This window comes from Bombus pyrosoma, linkage group LG2 (genome assembly GCF_014825855.1).
Source record: "Bombus pyrosoma isolate SC7728 linkage group LG2, ASM1482585v1, whole genome shotgun sequence".
Lineage (NCBI taxonomy): Eukaryota > Metazoa > Arthropoda > Insecta > Hymenoptera > Apidae > Bombus > Bombus pyrosoma.
The window spans coordinates 11,557,273-11,584,071 of record NC_057771.1 but is presented as its reverse complement, the minus strand read 5'-3'; the positions used below and the strand labels follow the sequence as shown (position 1 = coordinate 11,584,071).

Here is a 26,799-nt window from a genome sequence, read left to right as displayed (position 1 = left end):
TGCTTTCAGTTACAGTATTTCAAAAGACTGTTTCATATTTTTTTTTTAATTTATTTTATCTCTCGGCTTTTGTTCTTTGTTTCTCTGATTCATATCTGTTCTATTTTAAATCAGGGATTACGTATATTTACCAAAAGATTTTTAAAAAATTTAGGAACAAAAAAGAACCATAAATAAGCAATACAGAAAGGGTAATATGAAAAGATTAAATATGAGAAAAACGCGTAGAAACATTTTTAAAACCATATTTAATTATCCTTTTATCCATGCTTTTGTACCGTACGCATTGTATTCTTATGCATAAATGAACCTGAAATTATGAACGCTTGCTTAGGTTTTGTTTCTTTCCAGTTTTTTCGTAGTAGTGTTACGATCGACTGATAACGCAATAAATTGCTTTTGGCATTCGACTCTCGAAGATTTGACGCGTTAATCGCATTTTTCCCCGCGATTTTGTTGGAATTGTTCGTAGCCAACTAAACGAATTACTCGAGTAATACGATATAGCAATCGATGGCTCATTGTAACTCGATATTTGCCCGGGATACATGTTGTTTAAATATCACACGTTGAATTTTCCGTGAAATCATTCAGCCCTGGCGGTTTAATTAATTCGTGTGTTTAGATATTGTTAGCGGAGAAATGTGATATTAATAATTAATGCCATTATATTGACGAGTTGTTAAATGTAATTTTCGAAACCCGTGGAAAATCGAGGGAGTTTTTCCGTTCTGACCCAGATGACCTGGAGATCAATACTTCCGATCGTTTCATCCATGCGTTAAATTAATTTTCCATATTAATAAATCGTCGACGTATTAATTATCACCGTGTTAGTCTGTGACATACATGAATTACGAGCGCGTAATATTTATGTTGTTTTTTAAGAAAATAAAAAATACACAGTGACTTACGAAAAGCATTGGAGCATTTAATTTTATGGATATAAAACGTGTGTTATATTAAACATATCTAAATTTCATTACTATCATAATAAGATCCGATTATTATGTATATATTGGTAAATTTAGAAACAAATTTGTAAATAGAAACTACAGGTATTTAGTCTATTTAGAAGATGACAAACATTTAAACATGGTTTAGGATGGCTATACGAAGATTGCAAAAGAGCGATAGGATAAGTACAATTTTGTTAACTTTCTAATTTCAATTATCATGAATAATTTTGAGAAATCAATATTTTTCATGTACATATTTCTCAAAAGAATGCCATAACCAAATTTCATATAAAGGTAGATTAGCGATATGAGATCGCATAAAAGCTACTGGATGTTAAAATCGTTCTCATATGAAAAGCAAACGGTGTGACGTATTACGGTTTTCCCTTGTGATTTCTGTATACTAATTTTTAACTACATACAACAAACGTATTATAAATTCGATATATATACACATTTCGCATTAGTTCCAAATATTAACATAATCACGATAGTCGTGTTTCGCTATCCTACTAGTAAAATTTTTATAAGTTTCGCATAACACACATAATACGCAAAATTTTCTAATGCTAAATGTTCAAATATTTGTATGGATTACTATAGGCTACGGTAAGCACAACGTTTGTGCGGGAATCCACGTTTTACGGAAGCAGTATAAACATCGCTCCGAATAGTCGTCATGCAAGTGAGCGCGTTCATTTGGCAAAGCTATTTCAATTTTCTCAAAGCAAATGCACGCTGAACAAGCTAAAATTGCGATGGCTGAAACTCTAGCCACAGGTGTTATTTACTAATGTTAGCTGGTGCGGTATCAATAGTTACGAAATTCATTGTGCATTAATTAACAAATCCGAAACAATAGAGGAAGGGAACTGTATATACAGTTCCGTGGAAGCCAAACTAATTTTTGATTGTTATTCCGTGGTATACTCTCTGGCCACCGAACCAGAATCAGGCACAAAAATGTCGCTATTTTATTATCTAATATTAATCTTGGTCCGACACGACATCTGTCGACTATACCCCGCTGCAGTTAGTGGCTATACACTGAACGACTGGCGGTTTCCATAGAGATTCCACTTCGTGATATAGATGAGGTGAATATTTTTGTTTTCAACATTGAATTTTATCATTTGCGAAGTATTGAAAGTAAGCTAAACCATTCCTGTTATATATCATTGACATGTAATTCAAGATTCTTTAAATACCCGTGATATGAAGACACTTTTGTGTAGCTAATCCCTGCAAGTACAAACAATGACTGTTAAAATATCTTGAAATTTGTCCTCGATATGAAATATAAATTACTATTGTTTCGTATTTGTTTTGATCGCATAATTTTGGACTAATTTTTTGATCTTATTTTGTTTATATTGTTTCCAATATGTTTCCCATTTATGTCATGTACAGTAAAAAGTTAAATGTTAGACATTTGTTAATTGAAATTGAATCTGTAGCGGCACATGAGTTAGAGGACAATTCAAATCATGTTGTTATTTTGCCTCGGGACATTGACACAGCCTTGACGCATGAAACGTAATGATAAATAAACTCCGGGCAAAACAATGTCGCCGCTACATGTAACCGTCGAAGAAAGACGAATACAAATTTTCCGACTCTCCCCCGACCAGTATAAATAAACGGATGCGATCGCGAGCAAGCAGTTATTTTCTGAGTCATTATCCGAGTTATTATTCGAGTTAGTATCTATCAGTATCTACGAGTATCTTTCTGTATCAACGTACAGAGTTATCGACGATTATCTAGCGAGTATTTACTAAATATTAATTAGCAATTTTACTTTGCGATTTATACTCTGTACGAGCGTCTCAGCGAATATCAAACTTTCTCTACACAAATCCTCTACAAATCTTTTATCCATTTTTTGTCTACTTAAATCCCTCACCATATTTCGCTAGTTAATTTTTTTAATATATTAAATTACGTTTTATTAGGTAATCGAGCTAGACCTGGATCAATTACCAGAAGGAGATGAGGTTCTTGGTATTTTACGTCAAGAACATGCACAACTTAAAATTTGGGTCAATTGGGCTGTAGGTACCTTGAATTATAATAAATATAATAGAAAAGCTACAAAACATTAAACATATTGTATTTCATTGTAGCTTGAATATTACAAACAACATAAAATCGAAGATTTCATTAAAATACTTGAATCTTCTCGGATTGATGCTAATATTGATTACCGTGACTATGAAGAAGATCAAATGCGTGCGTTGAATATGTTGGCTGCATATTATGTGCAGGAAGCCAACAGAGAAAAGAATAAAAACAAAAAGAGAGATCTATTTGCAAAAGCCACCATATTATATACAACTGCAGATAAGATTACTATGTGTGACCAAGTATATATCATTTCTAGTATTTCATTTGATGCTTGGAAATATTTATCTATTATTTATATAATACTTTTTTGTGCTACAGAATCATATACTTGGCAAAGCTTACTTCTGCCTCCTGGAAGGGGATAAGATGGATCGGGCTGATGCCCAATTTAATTTTGTACTAAATCAGTCTCCAAATAATATTCCTTCCCTACTGGGAAAAGCATGCATAGAATTTAACAAAAAAGATTACAGAGGTGCGCTTGCCTTTTATAAAAAGGCATTGAGAACAAATCCAAATTGTCCAGCTGCTGTGAGGTTGGCGATGGGACATTGTTTTATGAAATTAAATAATCAGAAAAAAGCACGTTTAGCATTTGAAAGAGCTTTACAGTTAGATGGCCAATGTGTTGGAGCATTAGTTGGACTTTCAGTACTGAAACTGAATCAACAACAGTCTGATAGTATCAGAAATGGTGTTCTAATGTTATCTAAAGCTTATAACATTGATTCGACTAATCCCATGGTGTTGAATCATTTGGCAAATTATTTTTTCTTTAAAAAGGACTACGACAAAGCACGGTACTTAGCCGACCATGCATTTCACAATACCGAGAACGAGGCTATGCGTGCAGAGAGTTGCTATCAATTAGCCAGAGCATTTCATGTTCAAGTAAGTGTACGATATAAGCAAGTTTACATATATACATACTCAAAATTTTGAAAAATAATTTAACTATTTCAGGGTGACTATGACAAAGCGTTTCAATATTACTATCAGGCAACACAATTTGCGCCTCCAGTTTTTGTATTACCACACTTTGGCTTAGGTCAAATGTATATTTATCGTGGTGATGCAGAAAATGTAAGCATAACGTGTTATATATATTACTATATACTATATATGATAGGGTAAAACTAATAAATTTTACATACACTGTTTTTAAATCACAGGCAAAACAATGTTTCGAAAAAGTGTTGGAAGCTCATCCAGATAATTACGAAACAATGAAAATTCTTGGATCTCTTTACGCAAATTCGAGTTCTCAATCGAAACGCGATATTGCTAAAAACCACCTTCGGAAAGTAACTGAACAATTTCCGGATGATGTTGAAGCGTGGATTGAATTAGCTCAGGTATTGGAGCAAAGTGACCATAATGACGCCTTAAATGCATATGGTACGGTAATCAGAATTTTACAAGAAAAAATGCAGGCAGATATACCACCAGAAATTCTAAATAATGTTGGTGCTCTATATTATAGGTATGTTTCATATTTCCTTAGTTTAATTTATTTTATCTGCTATTAAGGCTAACACTTATTACTTTATCATAGACTTGGAAACTTAAAAGAAGCTAGAAAAAATTTTAAGGAATCTTTAGCGCGTTGTAAAGCTGATGCCTTATACGATTCTGCATACTATAACTCAATTGCAGTTACGATAACATATAATTTGGCTCGTTTGAACGAAGCTTTATGTATATTTTATACAGCAGAAGTGTTATACAAATTCATTTTAAAGAGACATCCAAACTATGTAGATTGTTATTTACGACTTGGCTGTATGGCTCGAGATAAAGGACAAATTTATGAAGCGTCTGATTGGTTTAAGGGTGCTTTAAGCATAAATAAAGAGCACCCAGATACATGGTCTCTTTTGGGTAATTTACATTTGGTTAAAATGCAATGGGATCCTGGCCAGAAGAAATTCGAAAGAATTTTAAAAAATCCAGCAACAAATACCGATGCCTATTCTTTGATTGCTTTGGGTAACATTTGGTTGCAAACATTGCATCAAAGTGGAAAAGATAAAGATCGAGAGAAACGACATCAAGACAGAGCATTGGCTATGTATAAACAGGTATGATACTAAAAAATAATAAATCTTCCTATTCGTATATACATATATAGATATTGAAATTCATAGGTTTTGCGAAACGATCCTAAAAATATTTGGGCTGCAAATGGAATAGGAGCTGTACTAGCGCATAAAGGTTGTGTAAATGAAGCTAGAGATATTTTTGCTCAAGTTCGAGAAGCAACAGCAGAATTTTGCGATGTATGGTTGAATATTGCGCATATTTATGTAGAGCAAAAACAATTCGTTAGCGCTATACAAATGGTAACTTTCCGTTTTGTATGTAATACGATATGATAATGTTTCGGCAACTATTTTATAAAATATATCTTTTTACAGTATGAAAACTGCCTTCGGAAGTTCTATAAATATCATCATGTCGAAGTTTTACAATATCTTGGAAGAGCTTACTTTAAAGCTGGTAAATTAAAAGAAGCAAAATTGACATTATTAAAGGTGAGCCGGAAACATTGTGTCATGCTCTGATATCGTTAATATTGATTAAAGAAGAATAATTTATCAGTTTCATTATATCAATTTAGGCAAGAAGAGTAGCTCCACAGGACACTGTTTTGTTATACAATATTGCACTTGTCCTTCAGCGTCTAGCGACACAAATTTTGAAGGATGAGAAGTCCACCTTAACAACAATACTTCAGGCAGTTCACGAATTGGGACTCTCACATAAATACTTCCAATATCTATCAACGCATGGAGATGAAATGGGGCAACTTGCGGAAGCAGAAGCAAGGAGGTGTCTAGATCTTTTATCGCAAGCGCAATATCCTATTGGCAGAGGTAGACGATTAAACGGGGAACAAAAAATGTTTAGGGGAAAACAAGAAAAAGAAAGGTAATTATATGAACATAATTAGCATATGGAATGCATCAAACACCATAATAATGATCTTGTATTAATGTATAGACAAGCATTTAAAATGCGACAAATGGAAGAACAACCGAAACTTGAAGAAATACGACGACAAAAAGAAGAGGAAATGTTACAGAAACGTCAAGAGTACGTCGAAAAGACAAAGAACGTTTTGGTATCCAACAAAATGCCTTCAGAAAAACCTAGCAGGCACGGGAAAAAAGCACGCACTGATCAACACGTTAGTGACACTGGTGGTTCTGGAACAGATGAAGATCGGGAGGAAGCTCTTAGAAAAAGGAAAAGGAAAAGAAAAGCAAGTGGTGAACATAAAAAAAAAGGGGGCAAGGGTAAAGGAAAGCGCAAGAAAGAAATGGGAAGTGGAGAAAGTGGTAAGATAGTATTTCATGATCTTCGATTATATGTGTCATTAATCTGCGTTTTTCAAAAAATATATATTTTATTTCGCAATATTCAGGTTCAGAAAGTGATCGACTCAAGCCGAAACGTGGAAGAAAAGGGATTATTAAGAAAGACAGAGCATTTCGGAAAAGTACATCTGAGACTGCAGAAGGAAAGATGCCTTTATCGAAGGAAACTATATCGACGAGCGAATCTGATAGCGATTCAGGAGGTCTTAAAATTGCCAGCGGGTAAGGATCATTCATTTTATGAGAATGAAGTGGTTTATTATACGTGTTGGTTGGTTTATTAAAGAGGCGAGTGATAAAATTGTAATAGTTAGCGTATATTAAAATCACTTTAAGTGCAGAGATAGTGTATGCCGGTCGTTATCGTCGCTCGCTCAGTGCTACTTTTCAACTCTACGCTTGTTATTCGACTGTGTGACTCGCTATAATCATTCGCTATAATAATTCGCTATACTGATTCGCTATACTGGTTCGTTATACTAATCGCTCTAGAAAGCATGTTCGTCTATTTGTATCGACCGGTAGTATTACAAAAAGTTTAAATGTAACTCCGGTTGACGATTACAAATAACGGCGATAATATTTTGTCCGGAGTTCGTTTATCTTTGAACCGAGCCAATCAAAACAACGTTGACTCATGTGTCGCTACAAGAATGTAAAATACTGAGGCGTGTAATAAATAAATTAATGGCGTCGTTAATTTGTTTTTCAGGGGTGCAAGCGCTAACGAAGGTCGCGGACGCGGAAATAGACGAATTATGTCTCACTCAGAAGGATCCCGTGCATCGAGATCTAGGTCTTGTTCCAGATCGAAGTCTAGAAGTCGTTCTAGAAGTAGTTTACGATCGCGATCACGATCACAGTCAGGATTTCAATCTCCATCTGTATCTCGTTCACGGTCTACGTCTTGCTTAGGTTCCAAGTCGAGAAGTCAATCCCGGTCCAAAAGTCCGTCGAGATCAAGATCCGTTTCAGCGAAAGGTGGTTCACGCTCGAGATCAAGATCAGGGTCGCGGAAGAGTCAATCGCGATCAAGATCGCGTAGTGGTTCGAGGAAAAGTGGATCGCAGCCAAGATCAAGGTCGGGTACTGCAGCTAGTGCACGGTCAAAATCGGGTTCTGTAGCTAGCACAAGATCGAGATCAGGCTCTGAACGTAGTGCATGTTCGAGATCGCTTTCTGCAGCTAGCACACGATCAAGATCAGGCTCTACACGTAGTGCACGTTCGAGATCGGATTCTGCACGTAGTGCACGTTCGAGATCGGGTTCTGCAGCTAGTGCACGATCAAGATCGGGTTCTGCAGCTAGTGCACGACCGAGATCAGGCTCTGCACGCAGTGCACGTTCGATATCAGGCTCTGCACGTAGTGCACGTTCGAGATCGGGTTCTGCACGTAGTGTACGTTCGAGATCGCGTTCTGCAGTTACTGCACTATCAAGATCGGGTTCTGCAGCTGGCGCACGATCGAGATCAGGCTCTGCACGCAGTGCACGTTCGAGATCGGGTTCTGCACGTAGCGTAGGTTCGANGATCGGGTTCTGCAGCTAGTGCACGATCAAGATTGGGTTCTGCAGCTAGCGCACGATCGAGATCAAGCTCTGCACATAGTGCACGTTCGAGATCGGGTTCTGCAGCTAGTGCACGATCAAGATCGGGTTCTGCAGCTAGCGCACGTTCGAGATCAGGCTCTGCACACAGTGCACGTTCGAGATCGGGTTCTGCAGCTAGCGCACGATCGAGATCAGGCTCTGCACACAGTGCACGTTCGAGATCGGGTTTTGCAGCTAGTGCACTATCAAGATCGGGTTCTGCAGCTGGAGCACGATCGAGATCAGGCTCTACACGTAGTGCACGTTCGAGATCGGGTTCTGCAGCTAATACACCATCAAGATCGGGTTTTGCAGCTAGTGCACTATCAAGATCGGGTTCTGCAGCTAGAGCACGATCGAGATCAGGCTCTACACGTAGTGCACGTTCGAGATCGGGTTATGCAGCTAATACACCATCAAGATCGGGTTCTGCAGCTAGAGCACGATCGAGATCAGGCTCTACACGTAGTGCACGTTCGAGATCGGGTTCTGCAGCTAATACACCATCAAGATCGGGTTTTGCAGCTAGTGCACTATCAAGATCGGGTTCTGCAGCTAGAGCACGATCGAGATCAGGCTCTACACGTAGTGTACGTTCGAGATCGGGTTCTGCAGCTAATACATCATCAAGATCGGGTTCTACAGCTAGTGCACTATCAAGATCGGGTTCTGCAGCTAGAACACGATCGAGATCAGGCTCTGCACGTGGTGCATGTTCGAGATCGGGTTCTGCAGCTAATACACCATCGAGATCGGGTTCTGCAGCTAATACACCATCAAGATCGGGTTTTGCAGCTAGTGCACTATCAATATTGGGTTCTGCAGCTAGAGCACGATCGAGATCAGGCTCTGCACGTGGTGCACGTTCGAGATCGGGTTCTGCAGCTAATACACCATCAAGATCGGGTTCTGCAGCTAGTGCACTATTAAGATCGGGTTCTGCAGCTAGAGCACGATCGAGATCAGGCTCTGCACATAGTACATGTTCGAGATTGGGCTCTGGAGCTAGTGCACGATCGAGATTAAGGTTTCTTAGTGGTTCCAGAAAAGCAGCTTCGCGATCAAGGTCAAGATCAAGAGCAGGATCAAGGAGTGATTCAAAGTCGGAGGGACGTATATCAAGAAGCAGATACCGATCAAAATCTAAATCTGTGTCAAGATCTAGATCGCGTTCCGACTCACGGTCAAAGGGTGGCTCTCGAAGTCGCAGCCCTAGTGGATCGGCAAGGTAAATAAAAGAAAACATCAAAATGCACTCACCGAAACGAAATACAGCTCCCGTGATACCGTGATGGTCACATATTGCGATTATTTTCTTCCAGATCAGCTATTCCAGAGTCGGGAAAATCAGTTTCTGGCAGTGATGTTGGTTCTCGCCATTCGAATACAGATCGAGGGGGCGACAGCGAATGCGAATAAACTCAACACACATATAGTAACATCACTAGGGTGCAGAAATTCCAACCTTGGATTACGTACGTTTTTTAAGAGCCAAATTTATATAAATGAAATATATATAACTTTCGCCATATATTTTTTAACACACGTTTGAAAGAACCGTTCGAATTGAAACAGGATTGTTACGCTAAGACGGAGCGCGGCAACTGGCAATCGTTCGAGCTTACGAGTAACTTCGATTTATCGTTTATCGAAGCGTAGTTTCGAGACAGCTAAGCGATCCCTAGATAGAGTGATTTCAGTGTTTCAGACGTAATATTTCGCACAATTGAATATTTGTTTTATGTTTGCGAGTTATAAAAACACCTCGTAATTTCAGTCGAAACCATTTGTTTATGTATCTCACTGCTCTTCCTGTTTGATTATCAAGTCCTTTTCTATCGTCGCATTTCTCGATCCACATTTTCATATAAAAGCATAGAAAAGAAGTCCGCATGTAATTTTTATTCTTCGTGAAGTTGTTTTCAATACATTGAAATAAACGCAAGTTTTAATTAGCCTTCGTGAATTTTCACATAGGTACTTAGAAAGTATAGTCATAATTATATACCAAACTGTACTTATATATTCTAGTCCATCTATGTGTCAGAACGTTATTTCGCGTGTTGTGTATATTTTTTAAAAATAAATTAATAAATAATAAATAAACAGAAAATTCAAATTAAAAAGTTCTTTCTTTCCCTCTTTTCTTCCCCCTCCTATATGCTTCTTACTTATGTTTCTTACAAAAATCTGAAATCTCTAAAATTTAAATCCATCACAGACATTCCTCTAATCGAAAGCCATACTCTTATTCTCCTAGATAAACAATTAACACGACTCACATATGTACATATCACTGAAGATATTTGAAGCCACAGTTGAGATCACTTGTGTAGGCGATACTTTAACTTTAATTTTCTAGAACTTGTCACACGAAAGACAAGGAAAGACGTAGGAAGTAATACTCTTGCTTTGTCTTTCTTGCTATCTAAAATTCGCTTACGTCCTTTAATTGTAAACATTAAAAAATTGAAAAATATAAAAAATTTTAGATGATCCTAATTCGACGTCCAGCTACTAAGAAATTCTACGTATACTAAAACCACGTGCTCTCATTGTCCTGCTCCTCCATTCTTCACCAGCAATCGAAGGACGGATCCATCCTTCTCTTTTTCCCCACAATTTCCTGCCCCCGAACAACGAGGCTGTAAGAAGACTAGCTAAGAAATTCTATGTATATTAAACTAAAGCATCCGTTTCCGACCCGGTATCAAATATTCAGTGGGGAAAATCTCGTGCAGCTAATCCCATCAGCGAGACATCTACAGTCTAACGCGCTAATTGCCATGACGATACGCATGGGAATTCAGGTCTGGAGGGCAGGCGCGCGCTAACTATCGGCGCCTTTGTCACAGTCATCGTCGTCGTCGTTGTCAACATAGTCGCGATGCAAAGTTTGTCGAGCGTCGTGGGTATACATACAGCAGGCGTCGACCAATCCCGGCGGCGTTGACAGAATTTATAGGGCTTAGCCGACGCGCCCGTCTGTTCAACCTATTTTCTGCCTTGGACGTGAGACGAAGACGAACCAATGAGCCAAAGGACGGTTCAACGAAGAAAGAGGAAAGCTGGACTGCTCGAGTTAAGCGCGACTATACATTGCTCCTTCCGGTGCTGCAATTAGCGCCTCCTTAGTTGGCTACGCCAGTCTCGTGACGATGCCTGGCCGCGGAAAACCGGCCGTGCAAACCATTCTTCTCACTCTTCTTCCTCCTTCTAGTCTTGTTCTTCCAACCCCTTTTCTTTATATGTATAGCGCTAGAGTTCCAGAGTTTCTACCCTCCGTTGGATTCGAAACGTTTACTCCCGCGAGCTTGAACATTGCCCCGAAGGGACTCGTTCCACCGAGCATCTTTCGTGGAATTTTATGTCTATTATCATTCCCTCTGATGTTTTCGGCTAATATCGTTCTCAATGTCTTTCGAGAAGTTATAGGGAGTTGGTCAAAGAATTGCCGATGAGTATTCGAGGAAAAGAGAGGGGAGATGACGTTGAGTGAATAAAAAGGAAGCAATCTTTGGTTATATCGTTGGGATACGATACTATAGGAACGTTGAAATTTTAGATAGATTTTCACTCGAAAATATGAAATAATGAAAAATGGATTCGAGATTCGAACGGAGACAATCTCTAGTCGATTCGATCTCCTCAGGATCGAAACTCTCAACTCTTCGACTCGTTTCTCAATTATATCGCAATTTTAACAGTTAACCCATTTGAAGCTTCACACGAAAACTTAAGTTCGTCTGCCGCCGGCAGTTTAAACGCGAAGCTGTGCGTTGCAGTGATAAAATACTTAAACTTGATTGTACGTAATTTCTGAGTGGATTACTTTTAATGCGAAATAAATGTATATTAAACGTTATTGCATTAATAGAATTTCCTTTAAAGACAATATTAAAACGTAACAGATATTAGTACGTGCAGAATGAAGAAAGCTAAGGAATTTAATGAATAAGTTAAACATACATGAAACGTAAGCTAACGAGTACGATCTGCATATCTATTGTCTTTATCATTTCTTTATAATATTACGTTATAACATCCATAAGACTTATATACTTTTAAGTTCGAAATTTTTAAATAAAACTAATATTGCGTAGAGAAACAGCGAAAACAATAGATTGCATTCGCAATAAATCTACGTCAACGTAAAAGTGACAGATTAAGCGTTAAAATCTCACAAGCGCAATAGACATTCTTGCCACGTAAATCTTCTAAAACTTTTCAACTAAACTAAAACTCACGACAAATATCCTGGCATAAACATTCGCTAATTCTCGATCACTCGTTATCCACACGAATTCTCACTTTCCCAATACACGATCGAAGCTCAGCTAGGAGCAAGTTCGTGACCAATCGAGGGCGTTCAAGACAGAAGATTAATAGTAGTTCACGGTAGAGGTATAGATATACAGAAAAACATACGTTCTCGAAGGGTGACGGAGTGGAAAGTCTCCTCGCTGGGTTTGCTCCGTCCCATAGCGTTCACTGCCGATACACGAAAGCTGTAGACGGTAAACGGTTGCAGGTTCTCGATGTTATAGGTGGTATCGTTGCTTGGCGTTATGATTTCTTCTGTTGCGTTCCATGCTCCACCTACTCCCGTTCTGAAAACAATCGCCCGTTAGTCGTTAGTACGGTCCGTGTAAATATGAGCGATGATTTGAGGGGGAAAAGCTGTCGCTTCGAAAGCTTTTGTTCGCCCTCACGGCTTTGTTTATGGGGTAATTGCACGCGTGTGCGAAAGTTTTGAAATATTCTGCCGTTAGTAAAGCGGGTACGCTGTGCTAAAAATATTACTTTTATTCCGATAGATTCGGAAAATAAACGATTTCAAAAACCGTCCGTGTCATCCTACGTCTATACCCTATGAATACATCCTTTACGTGTGTTAAGGGTTGAAAGTACAGGCTGTAAAAATAAAATATTTCTCATTATATATACGGGCGAATTACGAGACAGTACTCCGATCATGCGAAATATCGTAACATATCATGGCAAACGTTGCACGTTTCGCGGTTGATTAGAATTCAATGGATCGTCAACGAGAAACCGACGATTGTATTTAGAAATTAATGGTAGCGACGGATCGCTGACGATCCGGATGTAACGTGCTTGGATCGGATGTAAATCGACTGCGTGGACTGCGCGCGCGATTAATTAATGGCCCCGTGTCGGCTCGCTGTGAACAAACAATACCGTTTTGCTACGACCCACCGGTTCTACCTACCTAAGTTCCGATGACGGAAACATCGTTCGACGTAGAGTAATGAGTGGTCGAAGACGCAACACGCCCGCCTCTGCTGCGAGATTTTACTCTCTCGTACGTTATACGCGATTCTGCTCCTCCCCCATCTCCTTTATCCCTAATTAATACCATCCATTAATTGTCCCACGACCCGTTTCGGAAAGTTCTCTGGCAACCGTGCTCTCGAGTAATTGCCACAGTTTCCGTTGGGCCGAATCGGTTTTTTGCCAGCAGCAAGATTCGTTGGCTTCTAAATTCTAAATGGTAACACTATATTCGATACGAATTACCTATCGATTAGATATCAACTGCTGCTTCTTTTCCAAGAAAGTCGAAAATCTCTAAATGTCAGAATTACTAGTATTAATGGTAAATTATTCAATTTTCGGTTGTCGTGTTCGCGTTTGAGAAGAAAAAGTTAAATTCGCTTGGATTTTGAAGTCTTTGGTACCAGTACATTTGACGTCCAAAATGTAAAACGGAAACATTTTATTTCCACTTCACATTTCAGAAAACCAATTTAATTAATTCGTTATTCTGTTGAAGAATACTGGATATTTCAGTTGGTTCGTTCTTGCGTTCCTCGTGATACACGATGTCCTAATTGTCCTAATTGAAACCACTATATAACCTGTACATTTTTTCCCGAATCTGAGTTTCCTCAAAAAACGTGTACTGCGAATTTCATAACGGGCAATGGCGTTTCTTTTTTTTTTTTTCCATTCTTCGTCGAAACTCGGTTTCGGTTCGACAAGCCATTTGAAACTGTAGAATTTTTAAGCATCGGTTGGTTCCATTCTGCTCATTCCCGGTTATAATGGAAGTAAATTACTCGACTGATATTTCAATAGATTTTCTAAATTTATTTTCATTTTCCTAGCTTGTTGTTAATGAAAATTTCCAAGTGGTGCATGCGTTTCATTCCTTTCTCCTCATTTTTATTCTTGGCTTGTTGGGTCACGAAATTATGTTTTTTAGCCATTTAGCGCGGTCGTTTTTCTCGTCTATGTAACGCGATATATGGTTCCAATTTGGATTTAGTAATTGAAACTGGTACCGCGTTTATTTCAGAAACATGATCATTGAATACGGTCGATGAAACAACGTATTAGTTTCACGGTGTATTTACATTTCCGGTAATTCTGAATACGGTTTATCGAACATTGTACAGAAAGCTATAATGGGAATTTCTCACATTCCTAGTCATTAATGAAATATCAAAACTGATTTAAAAAATACGTGAAGAGGTCAACAACATTGACAGTTCAATATTGTTGATATCTCGATGTGACTCACATTTGCGATTTGGCGCTACTAACAATACGTTGCCATTAATATCTTGCCTTTACTGTCACTGAATAGGCTGTGGTTAAAAAATATAAAAGTAAAATGTACAAATAAATATATTTAACTAATTTGTTTTCTTTTTACTGATCATTCTTCTTACAAATCTATAAAGGTAATAAATGTTGAAAGTCCACATTATTTTTGTAATACATAACGCAAATGTTAAAATTAACAGACGATAATGTGTTTCTATTTTTATTTGAAATCCTTTCTTCTGACACTTAAATAAATTCTTTAATTTCTTGTTCAGTTTCAGTTCCGTAAATAACGTGAAATTCGCCAGAAATAATCACTGACAAAAATTACGTATAATCAATAATAAAGATGACTAGTATAAAATGTAATACAAATATAGCAACACGATCGCTCCATTTTAATCATTGCCGTTTTAATCGTTATTTCAGCGATTTATAAAACTTTATTATGTCATACAACTTGATGCATGTGTTTTTGGTATTGTTCGCAAGAAAAATATTCAATGATTTTGTCGGCTGGCACAGGTATATTGTTTAAACGGTTGAATTGAGAACCTGATGTTTTTACAATAGATTTATTTGGCAATACGCTCAACTATCTGTTATGTTTAAAAGTTGTTTCTCAAAACAGTAGACGCGGAGAGGAGCAGCGAGGAAAATGGGATAATACGTGGGCTATTTTAAAATTTTTTCTCAGCACAATCCCTTCGGTCGTTTTACATGTCGCGAATCGTTCGATTCGCCTCTCTAACTGGAAAAATCAGCGAGACACAGAGAGATGAGAAATCGCGTATAAAAATTATTTCCAATCCCGCAACGTGACGATTCCCGCGGGAACGGCGCGAAAATAAAGCCGATAACTCGTTTCCAATTAACGTCACTTGCTCATCGTTTATTCGGCTCTTCGATTTGCTTATCGTTTGTACAAGCAGATCATTTCAATTTTGGTCACGCTCGGGACACGATCATTCACTGGCTTTTCCAACGCGGGCGAAATCGATATCGTTGTACCCGCGTCGATTTAAATTCACCCCGACTATTTTCCCCTTCGACTCACCCTCCCATCCGCTCGTTATTAGATCCGCGTTTACCGGCACGACTGTGTATCGATTTCGAATCTATCGCAGTCTAGTTGTCTCGGCAAAGGAAAAATGGAAATTCGATAAGTCAACTGTTCTTCCCGTCTCGTGTACAAACTGAGCGTAGTGGGACGAATTCATGAAAAAAGATCACGCAAACTTGAAAACTCGGAATTCGTTTCATTTTGAAAGTCTGTGTCCGCCGCCACTGAAAACGACAGTTCGCCCGTTCAGTTCTGCCAAACTCTCTGCTTTTCCAGCCGACGAAAAGTTTTACCCTCGAAGGGATACGGGCGGCGTTTCCCAAGAAACGAGTCATCGTATCAGAAATTTTGATTCGTCGCTCGTTCCCAACGTGGCCTTCCCCGTGCCCCCAAAATAAATCGTCTTCCTCTAACTTTTCGATCAACGAGCACCATCCATAAGAGGGAAATATCGTCGTATGAGACAGAGGACATTCGTCTTTCCTAGGAACGGATTCAAGTTTCCACAGCTTGTGTGACAATCTCTCTATCGTGTTATGTGGGCATGATCAGTAGAATTATCTTCCAAATACTCCTTCGATTCGAGCTCGGTCGCGGAACTTTTATAATATCCATTGACATCCGAATAGAAAGAGAGACTACTCTCGTGAATATCTTTTCGTCCCTTTTTTTTCTCCCCTTCTTTTTGCCCCTTTGATCTCAATCGGGAATCAAGTTGTCGATTTTATTTCAAACGAGAGAGGAAAAAAAAGAGAAATAGGAAACGATAGAGAGGGGACCAGGGACAGGAGTAACGTTTCGTTGGAATTACTCGGCTAAATCCAGATTTGCAACGGTCGCAAAACAGGAATCGATATTATAGTAGGTATTGCGTTATTTCTCCGCAATCCAGAGTTATCGAGCTGTCCGGTCTTTACGAGGATCGTGTCGCGCGACTCGACATTGCGTGTGCGGAAACTTCGTGTGCAGGCTATGTACCGCGGGCGAAAATAACACCGTGACTGGGCTTCGAGCGTGATTATCATAACGACGACTCGACGAGACGCGACGTGAAACCGGCCTCTGCAACCTGTTTGATTCCATCGATTTCAGAGAGCTTTTTTTTCTTCACCAGTTTTCTTTCACTCACTCTTTCTCTCTCTCTCTCTCTCTCTCTCTATCTATCTATCTATCTATCTATCTATCTGTGTCGTTCTCACTTACTCTGAGCCATTGTCTGACAGATAGTGCATCGAACCGTTAGAACAGCTTCGACGACAGAGAAACCTTTCAATGACAGACGTCAATATTAAAAGTGACCGATATCTGTCTCCCCTCGAAAAAGTCGGAATCCCCGGCCGTTTTCGACCAGCGTAATACCATGATTGGCCATTGAACCTACGCTCATGCGAGCGGAAAATTGTATACCGTGAACAGCTACGGTATTAGATGCTTGTTGCGGATTTCGAACTGATCGAAACATCACATCGTGTAATACGATCAAATGAATTTCTATATCATACGGTTGCCACAGCTGGGGTCGTCGTCCTGTGACACGCATTTTATGTATGAAACATCGAGGCCAGTGAAAATCTATCTTTCCCTGTGTTAAAATGAATTATTCGCGATCGAAGATTGAACAGAGATTTCGCTTTGTTTGCCGTTCACCGCAATCCGCGGAATGAAAAACGCCGAATGCCGCGCACGAGAATTTTAATAGAAATAACGATAAAAGGGACTGCAAAATGGAAGAATTTCCCCGTTTTTTCGAGGGAACAGGATGGGACGATCTAACTTTACCTACCGATAAATTGCGAATTTCTTTCAGACATATCGCCTTTCATTTCGATCAGAGCGGATAATGGAAAAAGCATTTTACGCAATTATCAACGACGAGGATTTTGTTCGCGTTTAAATTTTCCCGCGGCGAATGTTTCACGAATTTTGTTATCCAGGCTCAACCGAGTTTCTCTTTCGCTTATTTTTTTTTTTTTATGCTTTTTAATTTCCAACGCGGCCATTTGAATCCGCGCCGATATCGCCCTAAAATCGTAAACGCCCGAGATAACGAAGAGTTTTCATGGTCGAACGTGACCAAACTATGAAATTGAATAACTGTGAAAGGACGATCTTTCAAATTTTGAGATCAAAACGTTTTAACGCCGAAAGTATGAAATGTCGCGCTTGTCTTCGGTTTCTAATATCGTTTTGGGAATGTCATTCCTTTTTTAATAATTCAAAAAGAACTAAGGAGTCATACTTATGTCACGTTGTCTATGAGCATTTGCGTACTTTTTTTTAAATTATTGGAAATATAAAAGCTATTTCAACAAATTTAATGCTTTAATATAATTTCACCCCAGAGTTTACTTTAGGCAAATACACATACACGGTTAATAGATATTGATCGCTGTTAAATCTTAATTGAAAATCGTTAATATCAATTAGCATAAACAAAAGAGCAATACGTAATTTATTGGAGGTGAATTAAAATTGGCGTGCAGAGATATTTCAGTTGAATGATTGAAATGTGCCTTTCTATTCATGTTTTAAAAGTTTTATCAAAAATATTATCAAGTGTCAGCTTATCATTAGAGATAAACATGATAGTAATATGAGTACACTACCATTTATAAGCATCCAGACTCTTGCTTATTTTTGAAAAGACGTAATTTAATTCATTAATTGAAATTCAATTGGATTCAGTATCATCATTTCGTCGTTATAACATGATAAAATCGATTTTCAGAAGATTAATAGATGTACACTGAAATATTGGCATCTGTAAACGTGAGACAAGTTACAACACAATTTGCAAAATCAGCAATTTGCTCAATTAGCAAAATTCACAATAATACATTCTGGAAACGTTATTTATCCCCAGATTATCTACATATATAGTTTCTAAAATAGAGATAAGATAAGAAAAGTATTTCTAAACTCATATCGTAATTAATTCGAGCAATAATATGTGAAAAATATCGATGAATCACTTTCCAAATTGTGATATATTGTCGGCCAATTCCTAGATAAATAATTAAAATTTATTATTTGATGATCCTATAAGAAGGTTCCAAGTATTGTTGTTTCTAGCCATTGCTTTCTCATTAATTTATATATTTTTATAAATCGATTAAAATATGCAAATACATATAGACAGCGGCGTATTTATGAACGAATCTGTATTTTATTCAAGCATCGTTATTCACGCAGGATATAAAAAGTTCTCGTATTATAAGAGTTAAATACCTTCACAAAGAGGACGTTTCGGAAAACCTTTCATCCAGGCGTATTCATGCCAGACACCCACGGGACAGATCTCACGCAATCTCATCGTATTACGGCCAAAACAAAAAGGGCTGGCACGGACTAAGTGTAACGAGAAAAAAGAAGAATCGCATGGCGCACGGTATGTTTACGCTTTTACAATTCAAACGTCCGTCCTGTGGCTCGCGTTACGACGAAATCAACGATCCTCCCCTACCTATGCTGTGTCTTCTTTTTTTATTTTTCGCCTCGCTTCCCCGTCGTAATACTCTCGCCGTTATTAAATCATTTCACGGACGAAACGATCCATAAAAATAAAACTCGATATATATCGAGATACAACGGGGGCGGTTACGAGCGCACTATATCATCATTGACAACCATCTTGTAAAAATAAACTGTCCCGTGAGCACCACCGCACGTAATTCACTTCTGTGACGCGTTGACGCCGGGCCGTCTGTCCTCTCGTCACTCTCGCGCCAGACTGAAATTTTTTAACAATTCCCCATTTGTCTTGCGTACCGTTCTACCGTGTTTAGTAACTTTCGTTTTCATTACAAATTATCAAGGAAAATTTGAAGATATTTTAAGGAATACTTTAACCTCCTTATTGGAATTTTAAAATTATATCGAAATTGTAATTAGAATATATACAGTGGTAGAAGAAATATTTGCACGCATTCTTATCTTCCAATGAGGCGTTTTCTTAGCAGAAATATACATTTCATTCTATTGGTATCAAAACTTTGTAGTTATAGGAAAGTACTATTATTAATACAACTATTATTATACATATTATCATACTAGTCTACATGTACTACATTAGTATAACTCTACTACAATTGATGAACCAACGATGTTTTGTAAGACGCGAATAATCTTTCGCTGTTTATCTATTTAACTGTTACGTTAATTTAACTCAATTAATATCGATAACCTGCATAACTAACGTTATTATGACTTACGGTATTTTTTACTCCTGGTTTCCACGTATCGAAAGGTGGAACGAAAAATGAGTTATTACGTCTAAATTAAAGTTTTCGCTTGACAAACGTATCTATAGAGTGACGGGGTCACTTAGAGCATGTAAAGACGCGACAGCCACATGAGCTGGAAACAGGCTACCTCTGTCGTGAATGTATTCCACTTGCCGAAGTTCGGTTAACGAGCAAATCACGTTACACGTGATATCGCGTTCTGAGAACACTATCTACGAGGGTTAGCCGTGCTACATTAGCTCAGGCCCGCGCAATTAATTAAGTTACAAGCGGTTTAATGGGGATCTAGTTATCTCTTTGATTGGCCCACTTCCGCCCGTGTCCGCCGAATTTCTCTGGCGCACTTATTTCCGGTTTCCACTTTCTACGAGATGGCCCTACCTCGCTATCCTGCGACTTCGTGAAACAAAGAGAACGCGCCGGGAAACTGGGTCGTCTCAGAGATAGAGAGAGCTCTGTAAATGATCTCAATTATATTCTTAGTTAACCGGGGGAATGAGCTTCCAGTTCCACTATACGCCCTCTTTTACTACCAGCTACTGTAACTTGCCGCATACAAAATTTCTCGTGTACAACTTTAAACGCACATAGTTCCTTCAAAAAATTAACTAACTATCACATTATAAATTTCTAGATATGATTTAAGCGTGATTGTGAAGCGAAAAAATTCTTTGAATTAGTCAGTGATCCATTAAGCAAACTCCTGTTAATCAAATCCATGTATGTTGACTCTTATTATACATATTGGCAAAAGAAAGATTTCATGTGCGATGGAGTTTATTCGTCCCCAATAAGTCTAGTTCTAATTTAAGATTTATTGTCCCGAAATTAATTCATTCTCTGAAGAACTAATGTTTTTCTTTTATTACGAGCTTCTACGATTGCAGTATACAGAATAATGTTTCCTCTTGTAGCACTTTAACCACATGTAGTTCCTCCAAAACATTAACTTGCTACGTTGTTATAAATTTCCAAACATCGTCTAGTTGATCGTAAAGTACAAAATTCTCCGCTGGGAAGAAAGTTTATTTAATAAAATGAAATTCGATGAAACCCAAGTCAATAAAATATCCAATCCATTAAACGAACTTCTGTTAATTAAATCCATGCGTCTGATGAATTGTTACTAGTCGAATAATAATGCTACGTAGGCAGTGAGATGAATCAATGAATCTCTATTGTATGAAACAAAATTTAACTGCCCCTTAATAGGGTCAGATAAAGTTTTTACCAATTTCATAGCTTTTTGACTCTGAAAACGGTTTATTATTATTAAAATATTGTCTATTGTTTGGAGGAAATAGAAATAAATGTCTATTATTTGAGAGAATAAAAATTAATGTAAACGTAAAATCATGGATTTCATTTACGTCTTATATCGAGCGTCTCTCATGGCAGCCGCCAGAAAACTATCAAGTTTAAACTCTCAAGAATTTTAAATTTTCATGAACGTCGTTTCGACTTATCATATCATTCTAATATGTATTTACAACACAGTCGTGTTGGCTCAAAGGAACATCAATTGGATTTTACGCGCAGTAAATTATAAATCGCAAAGCGATATTCGCAAGCCTTGGTAATTATCGTTGAAAGACGAAATAACTGGTGTTTTGATTGACTTTGACCGGGAACCGAGCTACCGTTTTGAAATTTGCGAATTTCAATCGCGTTCCAAACGAATTTCAGCAACTCGCTGAAAACGCGTCGGTTTTGAAACGCGTTCGACGTGCAATCCCGATTAATAACGTTCTATGAAATGGCTGATAGGAACGTTGTTTTTGCCAGCTCCGTTTACTTTCGTCCACGTTTAACCGTTAAAACCGCGTTGAGACTGACTGACTGACGTCGGATAATTATTTCGATTAAACGGACGGCGTCGAGGCGCACAAGGGAATCGTTTGAAAACATGACATCTCATTAATTACATAGTGCACAGGTACTATTAAAATTGCAAACGTTCCTCGTCAAACAACACCCACAGCATAGAGGGAGCGAGATATAACTATCGAAATCAGCTCTTTTTTATCGCTGTACGTGAACATATTCACGCGTAAATACGAAGTTAAAAAGAAGGGAACAAGCTTTAATTTACCCTGCATTGTATATACGTCTGACGGTATTTCTTTTTGCTTGCTATGTATTCTGCTGTCCCTCGTTTCCTACCTTTTCGCTTGCTAATTAAATACATTTTTACCATAATACCATGTTAACAAGGGACAGGTCTTTTTTCTGTGATATTTTGACGGTGTTTTTCCATGGTATTTTAAGGGTGACATGTCCTCGACACAAGAATTATTGTTGACGCAAGAATTATCCGCAACTTTGAAAGGATAGCAACGACGCACGTAGGGATCCGAAACCGGGACGACGTACTGCTACCAAGCTCGATCTCGAGGCTCGTCACGGTACCTGTCAGGGATTTGTGGATCTTGTTGCCGGTGGTATACGTGGTAACCGTACCCAGAGAGATAGCAGACCGATGCGTTGATCTCTCTCTGCATAGTGTACTGTCCACTGCGAGCACGACCGCTGTTTATGCCAGCTTGGAATAGTAAATTGGACCGTATTATCTGGTCGACTGCGTATCGCATCTCTACCTCCCGTTCGAACGAATCGGCGGGACGTCAATGATAATCCTAGGGTTGGTTCTAATTTTGAATAATGCACGCGTCACGTTCGTCCGCGCACCTGTCGTCTAGAATGCGTCAAATCTGCTCGGAATGCTTTCGCAATTAAGAAATTGATTTGGTGAACGATGTAAATGGCGAAAAAAAAAAAAAATTAAAAAAGAAAGGGACTTTTTTAACATGAAGGATGTATATTTTACACGGGATACGGTGAAAAAGTTAGAAGTGTTTAAAATAGTTTGTCTTTGCTTCTAGAGCTACGAACGAATAAATTTAACTAGTACGATTTTGTTTTGACTTTAAATTTGTACAGGTGGTGCATGCTTCAGTGTCGTTTGACTAACGAATGAACAATTCAGAGGTGTTAAAGAGAGGTCAATTTCATTATCTGGGCACATGACCAACTTCTCAAGAAATAAATAAACGAATTTTATAACTTTACTTGTCGCAAAATGTATGGCATTAAATAAATAACAATGTTTGTGAGTCACCACTTTCCTATATTTTTCAATTTACGGATTTATATCAATTCGAGCGCTATATTTTTGACTAACTGAAACAATGTAAATGGTAAAATTAACAGAAACGCGCCTTACGTTTTTATCGTTAAATCTTCACTTCCGACACTTACGCACTCATCTCGTTTACCATATTAACTCTTCAAAGTTGCCACCGAATGGTTTTCCTGTTCACCTTTCGGCTTTCTCTTTCTCCATTAAATTTTCTCGACAAATCTCGCATAGAATGAAAGAAGCGACTGGTGAAATACAGAAAAAGATTGCACAGTTTATCGAGAGAGATCTGTTCCGGGGGTCCGGCAGAGCGGTAATTCCGAAGGTTTGTGAATTTATGTCCCACTTTTTACACGCCCCCGCGCACACCCATCAACATAAATTTCACCGGCGGATCTGCCGTAACGGCTACGAATCATACGGAGACCGACAACGGTCGGGTTCGTTCAACATCTGAATTAAAAATACTATAATTCGTTGTCTGGGTAGCACGACGGATTTTATAAATCAATGGGTCAGAAATATTCTCAATAAAACGACGATATGCTTTTCCGTTCGAGGGTATCTCCGGTAGGGGTAATCTACAAATCGCGATCGACAGGGGAATTAATCTCTTACATGCTGACGGTACTTTAGAATATTACTTATATGTATTAGCTTTCAAATTCTTACAGTTCAGATTATGACACAATGTATGAAGTTTCGTATATTTCTATCTTTATTGATACAAAACAATAGGTTTCGAAAATTCACTTTGAAATATGTTTTCTTTTTGTTTTTAATAGAAATTAAAATCCTTTCGCAATATTTCAGTATTTCATTGAAAAACAGAAAAATCTAGTTTTATAGTGAAAAAGTGGCTGGATTTTAAATTCATGTAAAAATTTAGGTACGAGAGAAATGTTAGGAAGCTTCACATATGTGAAAGTTTCATTGTTTATTACACACGGTAGTATTTTTTGCTTGTACCCTAGGTTTTGCTTCATATTGTTGTATTTTTGAAGCTATTTTCTGTTAGAATTAATTTCCACGGGATAACAATTGTTTTGTACATTTTATGCGTAGAAGGTAATTGATAGAAACAAAAATAACATTACTTGTCGGTATCATTATATACATTTATACTCTGACGTTTGTAATAAATATTTATATAGAGTATGAATTATTAAAGTAATTTTCAATCTGAAATAAAAGCTGCAGTAACAAGAAAATGACAATGTAATTTTGGATTTAACATTTACTGATTTAATAAATCTCAAACTACAAGCCATTAACTCTGCAAATGCTAAATCTATATGTATAATATGTATAATATCACAATCACATTAACGCCACATCAAAGATTTATATATCTCAAATCTCTTCGTTCGATTGTTGGTCGCCAATCATATCTTATTATTTTCGATGCATTGACAATGGTCATTTTCGTAAATATTTCGTTTCTGTTCCTTAATAACTCGACCTTTACCTGTTCCAAAAGTCTTTGTATCATATCTTCTTCTATCTTCGCTATTGTAATTATAGTACTCAGTAGTAGTGCAGTACATAGTACCCATTAAAACAATCATGATATTGTTTTTGAAACAATCATTGTGGTATTCATGTGTAAAACTTTAGTACTCTAAGGCGCAGAGTCTTCTAGTACTTTGATGTCCAAGTACACAGTGAGAGACAATGAGTTTATGAATATTTGAATATAAGAGACTTGCGATGTTTAGATGGATTCCGAGCAGCCACAATCGCGCGGAAACAAACACGATGTAATTACAAATAAATCGAGTCGTAGAGATGCTGGCTGAAAACCAATCGATATTCGAATGAGCTTTTCGACCACGAATTCAAGCCTCAAGCAATCGAGCCAGCGCTACGCGGATGAAGAACAGAGGACAGAAGGAAGATATCTATGTACATATAAGTCGAATAAGTAATTAATATTATTAGACAAGGGCTTGGTACGCTGGCTTTTGAATAAAGCTACGTAACAAAAGTAAAAAGTATTTCACTGGCGACTGCACGTATCAACCAGAATCCAACACGGTGAAAAAATAAAAATCTTGTTGATTCGGCAGCGTGCGCGTGTTGCTGCGTATGCATGAAGGCATCGATTCACCCCTGGAATCCTGTTAGTTTTGTTCGATGGGCTTAAAAAGAATCGAAGCCGCGCGTGTTTCCCGTCAGTTATTCCCCGTCACCGATTGATTCTTTTTACGCGTCGCGATAATTGTCCGTGTCTGTGGTCGCGCTCGAATCCGTCAGCTATCGTATGGGTTTCGTTTTCGAACGTGGCCGAAACTATTCGCACCCTCGAAATCGGAACTCCTCCAGTGGCGTGACAAAAATGATAGGTAGACAGAGAAAAACTCGTACAGAAAATCCAATCGAAAGCGAGCATCCACGCGTCGAATTGGCGCCATGACGCCTAAGGTTGTTAAGAGAACCGACTAGTTTCGTTCGATAGGCTGTGGATGGAATTCGTTAACGAGGATCGTTGCGGATAACCGACGCCTTCTTCTCGCCCGATCCAGCCCAAGGCTACGTTCCATCCTTTCGAGAAGTTGTTTCGTCAGCTGTTGTTTCTCCGCGGGAATAATTGCCCTCGCCTAAGGGTAGATTTCATGAGACCCTCTTTGCTCACCATCCCCTGTTTTTCCATCCTCGATTGTCTTCAACCGCGAATAATATGAAATTCGTTTTAATGAATTTTCGATCGAACCGGTTAAATAGGTTGCGTGCTATTAAATCTGTGAGAAGCCAAAGGGAATGACGCAATACGTCGCGATCGAAAATTGAGTCTTCGCGTTTTAAGGTTAAATTCCTATCGTCGTAACACCGTTATTCTGGTGGTTATAACAGGAACGTATATTTTTATATAGCGTGAACGCGATCGGAAAGATCGCAGTTTGATGGAAAAACAACACGGGACCAGCCGCTGTAATTTTGACGGAATTCATTGGGCGCGAGCGTTAAATTACTCGGCTCTACATAATACGAATAACTCGCGGATGCGTTACATTATTGCGTGGAAACGAGGTTTTGCGGAATTGTCCGTGTTCCAATGCACCGGCCAGTTTCTGTAATATTTACGGTCCGGCGAGTGTAGTAATGCTCGCTTAATTGTCGGAGCTTGCGTACGCGTCAGAACTGTTGTCGAGGGAGACAGGTATTCTAAGAATCGTCGACTATTATTACTGTTATGCCTTTTGAATTCAATTGTGTCTTGAATGAGTTGAAAACGTGGCCGAGGAACGTCGAGTGAGACTAAAATAGAGAGAAAGAGTGGAATGGCCATTTTGTATGTGTATTTCAGTTACATTACGAATAAATGGCTGTTCCCTCGACTCATAAATAATTGTGATGTGTTGGTTCAGTTATCCGAACATGAAAGCTTCAAATTATTACAATCAAAAAGATTGCAATTTATTTTGTGTTCATTGTGGTTATTGAGGCATAATAATGCTTATGTTTTATATTCTCGTGTTTAATTTTATATCGTCTGTGCAGATAATTCAAAATCATTTGTTCGAAAAAGCTCGATAATTTCATTAAAATACCACGATTATAAAGTGGAATATGTTAACACGTATTAAAATTTCATTATCTTATTTCAGTGAGTTATTCAATGTTTAGCGTTTCAGGCAGAAAATGCAATTAACACATCGATACCGTTTCGAGTCATTTTCGATCAACAGTCAGTCATTTTTTTCTATCATTAAAGAATTTGCA

General features: G+C 38.2%; 2 protein-coding genes across 5 annotated transcripts in view; one reads left to right on the top strand and one right to left on the bottom strand.

Moving 5' to 3' along the window:
- LOC122577542 (tyrosine-protein phosphatase 99A-like) overlaps positions 1 to 26,799 on the bottom strand; it is a 427,764-nt gene that overhangs the window by 35,329 nt on the left and 365,636 nt on the right. For all 4 annotated transcript variants that reach the window (XM_043748870.1, XM_043748879.1, XM_043748881.1 and 1 more), the window contains exon 4: positions 12,486 to 12,667. In XM_043748870.1, the coding sequence (XP_043604805.1) occupies positions 12,486 to 12,667 (182 nt within the window). The remainder of the gene's footprint in view (positions 1 to 12,485; positions 12,668 to 26,799) is intronic.
- LOC122573601 (RNA polymerase-associated protein CTR9 homolog) lies at positions 1,639 to 10,111 on the top strand. Its single transcript, XM_043740199.1, has 16 exons — positions 1,639 to 1,644; positions 1,997 to 2,056; positions 2,915 to 3,013; positions 3,086 to 3,325; positions 3,405 to 3,977; positions 4,050 to 4,169; positions 4,259 to 4,569; positions 4,642 to 5,167; positions 5,234 to 5,428; positions 5,504 to 5,620; positions 5,707 to 6,017; positions 6,090 to 6,427; positions 6,514 to 6,688; positions 7,179 to 7,525; positions 8,013 to 9,285; positions 9,380 to 10,111. The coding sequence occupies exons 1-16, from the start codon at positions 1,639 to 1,641 to the stop codon at positions 9,474 to 9,476; spliced, it is 4,788 nt and encodes a 1,595-aa protein (XP_043596134.1). The 3' UTR covers positions 9,477 to 10,111.

Excerpts from the sequence above, each read along its gene's own strand:
- LOC122573601 (XM_043740199.1), top strand. Across the intron at positions 5,621-5,706 it reads CAAAATTGACATTATTAAAG|GCAAGAAGAGTAGCTCCACA; the intron begins GTGAGCCGGAAA and ends ATATCAATTTAG. Across the intron at positions 9,286-9,379 it reads AGCCCTAGTGGATCGGCAAG|ATCAGCTATTCCAGAGTCGG; the intron begins GTAAATAAAAGA and ends ATTTTCTTCCAG.